Source organism: Catharus ustulatus, chromosome 2 (genome assembly GCF_009819885.2).
Source record: "Catharus ustulatus isolate bCatUst1 chromosome 2, bCatUst1.pri.v2, whole genome shotgun sequence".
NCBI lineage: Eukaryota > Metazoa > Chordata > Aves > Passeriformes > Turdidae > Catharus > Catharus ustulatus.
The window spans coordinates 57515914-57529228 of record NC_046222.1 but is presented as its reverse complement, the minus strand read 5'-3'; the positions used below and the strand labels follow the sequence as shown (position 1 = coordinate 57529228).

Below are 13315 nucleotides of genomic sequence, written 5' to 3'. Positions count from 1 at the left end.
AATCAAGGCGGTGAGACCACCACTGGGAGACTGGTGAGAGAAAAATCAATAAGCAAAACCTCCCAAAGGCATGCTGGCACAAAGGAAATCAGACATTGCTAAGCCTCATCTGTTAATCTTCTACATGGCCAGAAGAAAGGCAACCCCAGCCTGTAGACTTCTAGACCAGTAAACACCATGTGCCTAAGCTTACCCTGGCAGTGGAGCCATACATTTGTTTGCCCCTGCTTGTGCAAATATGCCCAAGAAAGCCTGAGCTCTCAACGGCTCTGGGAGAGATGAATTGCTTTGTAAACCAACAAGGCCCTGAAAAGTAAATGACAACTGTTTCTCTGTTCTTGTCCTCAGACTTATTTGAATTATTTATCACATTACAACCTGTTACAACCTGTTAGAAGTATGTTCATCATGTTTGCCTGCCAGTGCAATAGCCAAACAGTGACATAGTTACGCTAGCACTAAGAAAGAGCATTATGTCTATTTAACTTCCAGATGCTCCATTAATCTCCTAGAATATCTTTTCCATCCCATCATCCCTTATTATTAGACTCATTATAGGAATCTTAAATTTATTACCATCTTCTTTCTGCAAATTTCTTTCAATGGTAGACACACACGATGCACAGGTCATGCCTGTAATTTGCAAAACACACTTCTCTTCTGTGGCTCCACTGAGCTGGTTTGACCCACCAGGGTGAGAACTGTCTGGAAGAGCATCCGAGGCATGACCTTGGCGAGGAGGCTCTGGAGCTTGAGGCTGCACAGCACCTTTGCTGGCAGCAGGCTGGCACCTGAGTTCTCCAGCGGCGGTATCTTGAATAAATGCACAATACACTGAACTATTTACAGTGTGATTGCATGACGCAAAACTACAAACAAGTCACATTTATCAACCGCACAAGCCCTTGTAGTTGTTTAGAAGGTGACATGATAACCTTGGTCTCTATATGGAAATAATGCAAGTTGTTACTATGCTTATAAAAATACATATTAACCAGTCCCACGTGCATGACCATCCAACTCTACAGAACTAGCTTTCCACATTCAGATGGTAAATGATTCCCTCCAATTTCAATGCGTAGAGCTGTCAGCTACCTCCACTTGATAAAGATACATTGGTGTCTAGAGGATCCTTATCCAGCACAGAGAATGTGGTCCAGTCGTAACAATTCTGTCACTGTCTATGCAGCACTCACATCACTGGTTGAGAACAAGCTTCTCAACAGGTTTCTCTACAGCACAATATTCATACTGCAAGTACTGCAAAATGAGTATTGGAAGCACCCCAGAGACCTGAACACAAACAGGTCCCTTGCAAGCATTTTTATTCTTTGCCAGATATTGAACAGACACACAACAGCTCCAGCTGTGTACACAAACAACCCACTTGGGGAGAGGCTTGTGTAAAGGAGCAGGAGCTGCTTCTGAACATGTTAAACATAGGGGGGCTCCTTCCTTTTCCAGATGGAGTGGAAGGTCTTCCACCAACAAATTATAAGCCAAACAAATTATGATTAAACACCACAGAATCAGAGGGATTGGACCCATGAGGGAAATGAACAGGATGTGGGGTTTTTGTGATCGAACTACTTAATTTCAAGTAAACTACATCAGTATTTCAAAGCAGATATGTTTAGTTGAAGCAGGCAAAAATTGCCACGTTCAAAATTTGTGAGAGAGGAGATTGTGCATCAAAATAACTTTTTAAACCTTGAGCACACATACAAAATGCATACAGTGCTGCAGCTGACATGTAAAAGCAGCTTCCCACCAAAGAGTACCTGCATTTTGCCACTTACCTTGCTTAAAGCAAAGTTTAGTGAAGTAAGGCAGGTAAAAATACTCAAGAAATTAATGTCAAAGGCTAAAGACACTAAAAAGAGGATTTATCTAAGTAAAAAGTGGTTTTAAATTAAAGACACTTCATTAAGTTTGTAGGGTTTAGTGTTCTGGAATATAAATGGCAAACATTTGGTTTGATAGATCTACTTATAGCAGCCTGTAGACATAGGAAGAAACCTACTTCAGAGGGTATGGGAATGACCTATTTGAAAGGCCTTGTACCCCAGATCTTTTGGCTTCACAATGTAACTCATTTCTTACACCCACTGCTGCAATTATTAAGGGCTGAAACAAGGTGCTTTACAGCTGAAACCTCTCTCCCTTGCTAAGTGAGGTGGGATCAGGCCAGGCATTCAAAAGAGACAATAGCAATGAGATGCTTTAAGAGTTTCTCTCCAGAAAGGAATCTCAATGCAGACGTTGCATGACCCACCTTGGCTCACTACCCACAGAAGAAAAATCACTGTTACCTGTCAGCACAGAGGCATCGAATCCCATGTCTTCTATGGCAGCTCTTAACTCTTCTCCAGTAGTGACAGCTGGATCATAGTGTATGGTCCCAGTACTGCCAGCTAGAGAAACTGCTACACCCCGCACTCCTTGTCTCTGTGACACGGCCCCTTCTATGGTCTGTACACAAGAATTGCAGGTCATGCCACCAATCTTAATAACAGCCATGTGTGTCGTGCCTTGTGGCGGCTGTCTGATGACATTGCATGTGAAAGCACCCGAGGGAGATGCTGCTTTATTTGCTTCTGAACCATTAAGGAGGCTTACTTTAAAGTTTCCAGGTGGAAGGGCTTCGATGGCTTGCTGCAAAGCTGACAGGGTGATTAAATCTGGGCTATACTCTACCACAGCACATTTATGCTCCAAAGACACTTTAATACTTTTTACTCCAGGAAGATCTGACATATTTCCTTCGATGTTTCTGACACAGGACTTGCAGTGCATGCCCTCTATCTGTAAAGTCACTGTAGCTGTGCTACCCAACTTGGTGACCAGTGGATCCAGTCCATCACTCTCAAGACTTGCAGGTGTCTCCCTGGAGTTTGCATTCTGCAAGCGCTGGAGATCAAGGGCACCCAGCTTCAAAGGGGCGGATTTACTTTTAATGGTGCAGTCATACCCCATGTCACTGATGTGTCTCTTGAGGTCATCAGGCTGAATGATGTAAGGATGGTAAGCAATAATTGCTTCTTGGTTATCAAGTGACACCTTGATTTTTGCTACACCGTGCATTTTCCTAATCTTTCCTTCAATGTTGGTGACACAGGACTGGCACGTCATGCCTTCTACCCGAAGCTTAACTACTGCTTCTTTCAAGCTCGGCAGATTTACAGTTGCTGTTGTTGACTTCTCTTCTGCTACGTTGGCATCAAAGCCCATACCCAGAATTTCCTGGCAAATTTGTTCAGGGTTTATTTCCGACTGCAAATACTTGATAATGGCATTGTTCTGTTCAAGGGAGATTTTAATTCTCAAAACACCCTTCACCTTGGAAATTCGGCCTTCTATCGACTGCACACATGATTGGCAAGTCATTCCCACAATGTTAACTACCACAGTATGCTCTTGGGAAGGTGGAGAGGTCACAGTTTCAGAGCTCTCCTCATAGCCCATGTTGTCAAAAGCAAAATTATGTTTCATTGTAGGCTTCAGCTCACAACCAGGAGGAGAATCAACGTTGGACAAAGCCTGTGGAGAAAGTGGAAATATAAAAATAAATGCATATATCTTCAGCCCCATAAAAGCAACAACAGTCTTTATATGCTCTCAAGCACATACTAAAAGTGCTCTCAAGTTAGTCTATATGGCCAAAACCCTTTTTACAACACTATTTTACACTTTGAATATATTACCAGTGAGTTATGTGCAAGATGATGAATCAGACTTCTGACAGTCTCTTGAGCAGCAATTTAGAAAATACTGACTAGGGATATAAAAACAGAGCTGACTCAATATTCCTATCCCAACCAAGTACTTTAAAACTTGAGTTCTCTGCAGCCACAGGACACTTCCATCACCCAGCATGAGCTGCTCTTCAGAGCACACTGTCACTGGCACAGTGGGTCACATTAGAGAGTGTGCTGAATGCCTCTCCAAAAAGGTCATAAACTGGCCCAGTTTGGCCAACCTACTACTTCTCAGGAGGAGTTCAAACCAAAGAAAACAAAAAAGCCCAGGAAAACAGAATCTTGACTTTTCCAGAAGCCTGAAATGAGTTGGTGCAGAGTGGGTCAGCTGCGTGACATTTGAAGAGCTATATGCACATACACAAAGGCCTGTGCTCTCTGCATTTGATATATAACCCTTTTAGCTTGTAATCTAACAAAGACCTTGAAAGACAGAACTGTAAGCAGATATTTTCACTATGTCTTACTTTTATTCACGTACTTGTGAGGCACCTAAGACTATAAATTGTGCTACAGTAACTCACTGATTTGATCCAACACTGATTTTCAGGATGGCCAGTACTGAGATATGCCAGCCAGAAATGAACTATCTCTCAGTCAGATCACGGGCTCTGCAATAATGGAATTCTACAGCTGAATGCACTCAATTCAATTGAAAATGAAATTTTTTTCTTTTAAAAAGTGTTAATGCTTCTCACAGAACAAGTATTGACAGCACAGACTTTGCCTCCAATTGCTGAAACCATGTGATGAGAAAGACTGAAATGGACAGGGACAAGTCCTAGATTGACAGATTTCATGGAAAGAAAATGAAAATTCATGTCCATGATTTAAGGTAACTTGAAATACTAAAGATCTAGATGAAAGCTACTAGGGTCAATCTATTCTCTTGCCTGAAAAGCCTTGGGCTCTCTGACATTCAATAAAACACCTGACACTATGCATTACAGCAGGAAGACCCTGGAAAAGGGCCCACTGGATCAGGCTCAGTACTGCAGATCCTATTCCTATGACCCACAAGAAAACTCCCTCCTCAGTACCACAGCATGGATGAGAAGCATTTAGGCTGCTTAGTTACACTAGACTACATCCAGTTCATTTGATGCAGTATTCAAAGTTCATTAATTTGATTTTGTTTCACGCTTAAACAGTTCGGGAATAACAAGGTCTGGGGTCACAACCAAACTAGCAAAAAATTAAGACAAGAAATTTGCTTTCAGCCTTTTCTGTACTGCATTTAATAGAACAGGAGGAGAATGAGCAAGTTCAACTCGTCAATATTATGGTGCCGCCCCTCAACTATCCTGACAGCAAACTCTCCCTCCTGTTCCCCCTCTTCTCCTTGGCCTCATGGCAGCACTCCAGGGATGCTGGGGAAGAAGAGTCAGAGGAATATCATAGTTCTGGCATCCCCCTTTTGTCTCCTCCTCCCACAGCCTGGCAGCACCCAGGACACTGCTCTCCTTGCACTTCCCTTACCATAAATTAGTGAAATCCCCAACATACATGGAAATGTGCCACTAGCACCTCCTTTCAAAACAAAGCATTAACAGTTAGTCAGACTTCCCTGTGAAGGTGGTGCCCTTTTTAAACACAGCACAAAGACAGCCAAGACACACCCTATTCTTGTGTCCTATTGTTGTGATTTCCCACAATTTGAAATAATAACCTGGCCTTGTGTATGGGAAAAAGCCCCATCTGAAAACAGACTCCCAACCACTACATTTCAAATGCAGCCTAAACTCAAACTTGCATTTATTGCAAATTCTGCCTCAAGAAGCATTATGTGGATATTGCCTATCATCCCCTCTTCCCTGTCCCCAGTTCCCCAAGGACACTTCCTGCTCTTATCAAAAACACTTGGTGAGATCTGTGTGACACTTACAGAAGCTCACCCTGTGCATGTTCTTTGGCTCACAGGACAAAGGTATTTTGCCTTCTGCATCCTTTGGTGAAACAGAGCACAACTGGAGGAGACGAGCATTCTCCACTCTCTGCTTCACTGCCTGTCTGGCCACCACTTGGAGATGAAACTCAGGAACCATCACAGCCTTATGTCCTCCACTGTGTTCCCTCCACCCCCACACTCACTGTCTCACTTTTCCTAGGTGACATGAAAGCAATTCAAATTAATCTTGTAAAAGATTAGAGGGTATTTCTCACTATCCAGTCTTTTGAAAAACATAAAAGCAAGGACTGATTCTACTATTTCCATGCATTGTAAGCCACAGAAACTTCAAAACTTGGCCGCCACTGCTTTTTGTTTTGCATAAAAAGCTATCCCAACATTCAGAAGAATTGGCAAAAATATTTTGTTTGCTATTTGTCAAAACCAGATGCTTATGCTCTGTAAGAGAAAAATCCTTATACACAAATTTTAAATTACAAGGAAAAAAATAGAGAGTGGATGTGGATATAAGAAAACTAAAAAGTTTCCCTTAAAAAAAAACCAAAATCACACAAGTGCCAAAACACTGAAGAATTTCCCGCCAAAACCAAGAAATGTGCAGATGTGCAAATAAAGCATTTACAAAGCCTTTAGTGTTGTTTTTAACAGCTTAAAAAAATTCCCCAAAATCAAATAGACAGAAATACCTCTGTGTGAATTGGCAAGAAGGGTGTTTCTATACCAGACAAGAGGAAAACAGCAGATTCATGTAAGTACACAAAGATGAGGCATACAGAAATGTGTCCATAGTTTTCCTCAGGCACATGCTGGGTCTTAGAAAAGGGTTCCCTGGTACCAGCTAACATCTACACATAAAATGGCACCTATGAGGCTGTGTAGTAATTCAGTGACACTATCTGCAAGAGGACCAGAGAAGCAACCACCACCAAAAATTATGACAAAGATGCTTGCCCCTTATGCTTTTTTTCTGTCCAGAGAGAAATACAAACAAAATAACAGAAATGCATCTGGCTCTACATCCAGAAGGTAATGTGTAAAAGAACTGGCTCAAGTTACTCTTTTGTCTTTCACACCAAAGGAGAATGGCTCACTTTTAAGGGCATGTTTACATCAAGTCTGTTTGCTCTACCAGTCTCATGTATATTTTCACAGGATGTATGTGAAGAATATGCAAATAATTACACATGAAATGATGACAATTCTTTTCCTCCTTTGTTATGCATGTAAAAGTTGGAACTGAAAGTGCACAGGGAGTGAGTCTCTACTCTCAAAGCTAAGAATCCTGACACAAAGAAGTTATGAAGCTCATATGAACAAAAAATTGAACAAATTTGAGTAATCATTGACTCAGAATCAGTAGTAAATTGAGAGAGCTTTAAAGAAAGTACCAGAACTGGCTGAAAAACACTTGCACCTACAGGAGAAGCTCTGAACCAGACCCAAGATGAATAGCAAATGTGCAGGAGTGTGGCATCTAAAGCCCAAGTCCCTCTATGAGGATTTAAAAGCAAGAAACAAGGCATGAAGAACAACCCTTGATGTCCCAGACAGGAGCTGTAGCCCTCATGCCTGTCCTGGGGCAAAGCAGAGCTTGGGAACAGCTGGAAAAGGCAGAGGCTCATGTTCCCCTTTCTGACTGCCTCCAGCCAGCAGGAAGATCATCCAACAGGAATATGCCCTGGGGCTGGACTAACTTTTTGTGAAAGTATGGAGGAGGAAAAGGACAGGGAGATGCTGCTGCATGGGAAGCACCAAGTCTCGAGCCCTGGTTTGGCGCAGAGCCCTTGGTATCATAGCATCCAGCTCATGGCAGGTCCATTTGGGGATGGTAGTCTTTGCACATGGTCTGTATGACTGGTGGGGCAAACCCACCCCATTGAGGGCTGCCCTGAGAGGCCCAGCATCATCCTGACCCACGGTTCCCCAAAACAGGCTCCTTCTTTTGGATATACCCATTGAAATACGCAAAGGCTGAGTGTCCAAGCAGTGGAGGGATACGTAATAAATCTGAGAAAAACAACTGAACTCAGAAAAAAACCCCAAAGACAAGGAAACCACAGCACTGAGTGAGACACTCACACATGCACACATGGACACCCATGTTGAGAATGGATGCAACACCATGACTGTGAACTCAACAAGGTTTGTGCCTTCCTTAGCTTCACAATCCAGCCACCAGCCATCCCTGTCCTCATGCTGCCTCCATTGCTGTGTTTCATGGTCAACTCACGAGGTGGCCTGTCACCAGGAGAGCCATCCCTCTACTCGTTTCCCCTCCCCAAGAGCTGCAGCCAAATGGCAGTATAACACTCCTGGCCTCTGCAGCACAGCGCTGAGGTTGTGACAGGCGCACTCCACAGCTCCCTGAGCATCGCTCACACCAAGATCCAGCACAGTACCTCTCTTTTCTGTTCATCCAGCAAGGCTTTCCCCCCTTGGCTCTCCTGCCCTCCTGCCCTGCAGGCATGGGAACTATCACATCCTAAAACTCAAGCACCAGGCTCCTCAAAGTGATGCCAGGCAATCAGCTGGGGAGGAGATGGGGCCCAGTCCCTCAGCATCTCCCCCTCTGCCTCTCCCTGCATGCTCATCCAGAAATGCTGGAGGTCACTGAACCTCTCAACCACTATGTCCTGAAGTTTTGGGCTGCTCTTTTCCCTGTACCTCTGTGGGCTGAAATCACTTATTGCCCTCTTACCTTTGAGCGCACCATCGCCGAAGAATAATCTTATCTGTGTTTTACCTTCCCTGCTTCCTTCTTTCACAACCTCCTGATTCATGGCTTTGGATTCAGACGGCAGCAGCACACAACTGAAAAGCCACCCACTAATAATTAAACGCTTCAGATGTTTCCCAGTTCATTTTACGCAGACAGTGAACAACAAAATGAGGGCAGAGCAGCCACAAAAACATCAAAGGTCACGAGTTTTCAATTTTGTGCCTGTAACAGCAGCACTCTGGCACATGGAGTAGCCAGAAATTCAATTCTCATCCTCCTTAACATTTTTCAGTGCATCTCGTTAGAACATACAGTTTAAATGTATTAAATCATAACCAGTCAGTTTTTTTCCCCTCATCTCCCAAACGAAGATTAACAAATGTCAGTAGCTACTAAATTCAGTAACTACTTACAACACATTTTGCTATTTTTCAAACAGTTCCTGAGTCTTAAACAATGAAAAAAACCACCTTCTAAACCTGAATATCAAGATTCAAAGAGAATATTACTACAAAGCCGCCTTTATGAGGCTTCTGTTTCCAAAATACTAAGTTAATAATACTAATGCTTCTGCCAAGGGACTGCTATTCCCCATCTGGGATCAGGTTTCTCTAACAGTACCGATTATAGGGAAAGATTTAGGCAGTTGCAGCCAGCCTTAGTGAAATGACACCTACACTGCAGTCAACAAACCTCAGAGATCTAAACAGGCACTTTCCATTTAAAGGGAGCTGCGCAAACCAACTTTGGTTATGGGAAAGTGAAAAGGTTTACTGTAAACGAAACGTTTCTAATTGAGAATTAAAATAAAGCAAATCTCTTCATGATGTTCTTCACAGCATCAGTACAAGCAACATATATATCCCAGTGAACTGAATACAGAGAAGCGATCTTTTGGTAGAACAAGTCATTTTGTCATGATTCTTTTCTTACAAGCATTTATAATACAAGAAGTAACTTGAGGCAGAAAAAACCTTTGGGTATATTTGATCTCTTCTGGCTTTTATTTCATTTCAGTCTGACACTATTTGAGCCATTCTAAGCACTCAAAGAACGTGAAAACACAGAACCACAGAACATTCTGAGTTGGAAGGGACCCACAAGGTTCGTCAAGTCCAGTTCTTCAGCAAATGACTCACAGAGGAAACAAACCTGCAGCCCTGGCATTACTAGTACCATGCTCCAACCAACTGAGCTTTGTTCTGAAAGTAACTTTTCCTTAAATAATCACAATATTCACTGATCCAAACTACATTACTGCAGTGTACATACATTTTAAACAGCAAAACTCTTCTAAAATAATCAACCACATCATGTTTCTATTACCATCGCTCTACATCTCTTCACCACAGCACTTAATCTCCAAAAATACACCAGTTATATACAACACTGAATTAAAAATAAAAAGTTACACAGATGTATTTATCAAGAAATTCACTAGCACCCACTTAGTAGATGGAAATAAACTACTTACCTACAATAAGGACCTTTTATTGTTTCTGCAATTTCTGTTATTCCAAACTAGTATGAGCTTCTGTAAAACTACTGGAGCAATTGGAGTTCAAAAGGAGAAATACTATTATGTTTCCTTCCTAAGAATCACCACTCTATTATGAGAGGTGGAGCTGAAACAATGCTCATTAGCTTCTACAGCATAAGTCATCATAAACATCTAGTTTCAAAGATTATTTTCAGAGGCTCCCCAGAGGACTTTGCATTTGTACTGCTTGTTATGGGGCTGGCATCCATGCTGCGGATCGAGACAATTTAGATAAAGAAGGTTTAACCTCCTTTAATATACAACCCATGTCCAACATACTTTGTTTCAAATTCACCAGTTCAAAAACACCGTTTCCCTCCCAACACATACACACACCCCCCAACACCAGTCCTCACTGACCTGTCTTTCAACTGTATTGACTTCTGTCTTTCCCATGGAGTAACTCTGCAAAAGTTTCTCTTCTTTCTGCAAGTTACTTCTTGCTTTTACCGGCGACGCTGTCTTGGGCTTTTCACCAATAATCAGTAGTTCAGGCACATCACAAGCTGCCTGCTGCTTGCGAATAGACACCAAGGATATGTTTCTGTCATTTAAAGAAGCTAAGTAGGACAGTTCCCTTTTCCTTTTATTGTCCAGTTTTCTCTCCATTATTTTTCTGGACTTTAAATATTGCAACACCAAACAAAAGTTTTACGAGAGCAGTTATTTGTTGTCCCACAAGCCACGCTTCTTTCAGCTACATTTACAACAGCTTGAAGAGTTCTGCCCGTATAATCCATGTACTTATTAGGCATTCATCACAAAATCCCAGATGGAACCTGTGATCCTTATGTAGGCTGCTTGCTGCACTCAGCTACCTGTTCTCCCTGCCAGTTCAAATGTTTCCCACCAATTGCATCCCTCGTGCTTTCCAAACTGCGTTCGGCACTGCTGATCTCTGCACACGGTGTTGCAGCAGGATCAGCCAAGGCTGCCTTTCACAAGCTGCTCAAACATGACCTGTGTGCGGCAGCCAGCACATAACCAGCCCACACAGACAGGCATTAGCTTCTTGTGGCCATGTGCACAATCCCAGCTCCCACACAAGGAAAATGCTGCTCCATTTCCTCCTTCTATGAAATACTGGGAGTTTCTTGGATAAAATGAATTCCCTTCTGACAGTGAAAACATGCCCACAATTACATAATTAGATAAAGCTCCTACACCAAAGGTCTTTCACTCATTCGGAGCACAAGAACATTCATTCTTTGTTTCAAGAGGGAAAACAAAAGAGTGAGTACAATACTTACACTTTCTAAATGTGCCTCTTTACCATCAGCAAGTTTTACTAAAAACCAATGAACCAAACAAAATTAAATGAGCAATTAGTGCCAGAAAGGCAAGAAATAAAATATATTCTGCTTAAATTCTCTGGGCAGCAACAGGAACATCTAATTTAGACAGCCAGACACATAACAGGTACCACCACTACAAGTGCCTTGAGCCAAGCCTGGATATATTTCTGTGGGATTTCCCACAGTAAATTCACAGCACTGTGCTAATGCAGTAAGTGGAAGCTCCTGTTACCAACTCCACAGTAATGCAGTCCACTTCTGAAGGCACTGCTGAACAGGGCCATGCAGTTATGCATTTATAAAATTTATAAAATATAACAGATGTTTTTATTTATTTGTTTGTTTGTTTATTTATTTATTTATTAGCAATTTCCATCCCCCATGCCTATCCAGTGACATTACTGCACATGCAAGCCTTAAAAGAACTGTTTTCAATTTAATCAGAATCTCTCGGACTTGTTGGGAAAAGTAACAACTTTACTCCTATGCAGAGGTTAGCACACAGGATCAAAATCTCAGCATATTTCTGTCACGTCACAAAAATCCAGGAGATAAATGTCTGAGGGATAAATGACCTGAGGGATAAATTACTCCGCCTGCTGAAAGAATCAGTATAACATTTATAATTTCTATAATGTGCCTCTTTACCATCAGCTAACTTTACCAAAAAACAATGACAAGACAAATTCAGATTCTTCTTACTTCCAAAGGCAGAGGCACACCCCTCAAACTCCTGTCACATAGAGAGTGGTCCAGAAAGCCATCATGCAGGACACTGGCATCCTAGCTTGTCTCCCTGCCATAACTTCCCCACAACTCTGGATCCTCAGTTCTTGGAAAAAGAAGATCTTCTGTCAGAGAAATGAAACTCCAAATACTGTTGCAGCACTATTCTGTACCATTGTCTTAATATTAAAAAATCAGTGATAATATCAAACTTTTGTAAAGGGCTATTTTGAAAACATTTTGAGAAATGGTCCTTCTAAAGAGAATTACTACAAAGGCTAAAGTGCCTCTGTTTGTTCAGCATTTATCAAATCAATTAAAGCCACACCTGACTTCAGTTCAAACACTTTACTGAAAAAGAAAATTCTACTATAGTTGAAATAATTTTATGAATTACTGGTTTTAACTGGTTTTGAAATAAGCAATTAAAAACCATAAATTTGACAATTTATGTGAAAAATTTCAGTACAATATGTTTAAATGCCAAAGCTAAGTCTACATGCTAAATACATATATAGAGTTAAAAACTAATATTCATACTTCTAAAACAAAACAGGCATCTCATCCCAAGCCAAAGGTATTCAGAAATTCAGCTCTGTGTTCTAATTCCAAATAATGACAATTTCAAATTCTTGATTTTCTAAGGGAACAGGAATTCCAGTTTCTGGCAATCAATAAAGCATATATTTGATCCACTCATCTGTGACAGTATCTTTGCTATTAAAAACATTCCAAACCCTACTGAGCATCTTTCTACAGGTAACTAATATTCAAAAGTATACTGTGATGAAAATGACTGTAAAAACAACTTAGGGTTCGGTTTTTATCTTCAATTTCAGGTTAACCAGCAAAGCTCAGCTTAGACTGACAGAATATGTTGAATAAGTATCTTCTCTCCAATTCCCCCTCAATCACTTTTGTTTCCCCCCACAACTTCTGAGCAACCCTAAGATAAAAATCTGTTTGTTTCTAACAGCAGTGGAGAGAAATTTTTGCTTAGTGCCCCACAGTCCTTTGCCTTCAGCAGAGTCCTGAATACTGATTTTTAGATAGAGAAGAAACACATGGAGTTGTGCTTTGAGCACATTCTGTTTACAAGACATTCATTCACATTAAAAAGAAGGATTTGGCTGGGGGAAAAAAAAAAAGCTTAATATAGTTCTTCAAACAAAAGGGACATAAGATAAATTTTAACAACTTTAAGTGCCTAGTTTAGCTGTGGGCTGGAGCAGAGCAGTGGCAAAAGAAACCGGCACAACTGACAGTCTCAAGAAGCTCTTGGAGAAGAGGCAGAAAACACTGAGAATCTTTTAAAGCTAAGTAATTTCTATTTACATTAATACATGAGACTGAAAGCTCAGAGGTTCT

General features: G+C 41.4%; 1 protein-coding gene across 2 annotated transcripts in view; it reads right to left on the bottom strand.

Moving 5' to 3' along the window:
• The window catches only part of ATP7B (ATPase copper transporting beta), a 40004-nt gene that overhangs the window by 19129 nt on the left and 7560 nt on the right, over positions 1 to 13315 (bottom strand). The window contains exons 1-3 of one of the 2 annotated variants that reach the window (XM_033052527.1): positions 10287 to 10828; positions 2313 to 3540; positions 577 to 813 (exon numbers count right to left, since the gene is read on the bottom strand). In XM_033052527.1, the coding sequence (XP_032908418.1) occupies positions 577 to 813; positions 2313 to 3540; positions 10287 to 10535 (1714 nt within the window). In that variant the 5' untranslated portion in view covers positions 10536 to 10828. Of the gene's footprint in view, positions 1 to 576; positions 814 to 2312; positions 3541 to 10286; positions 10829 to 13315 lie in introns of those variants that run through there. The other variant, XM_033052528.1, reaches the window with a different exon arrangement.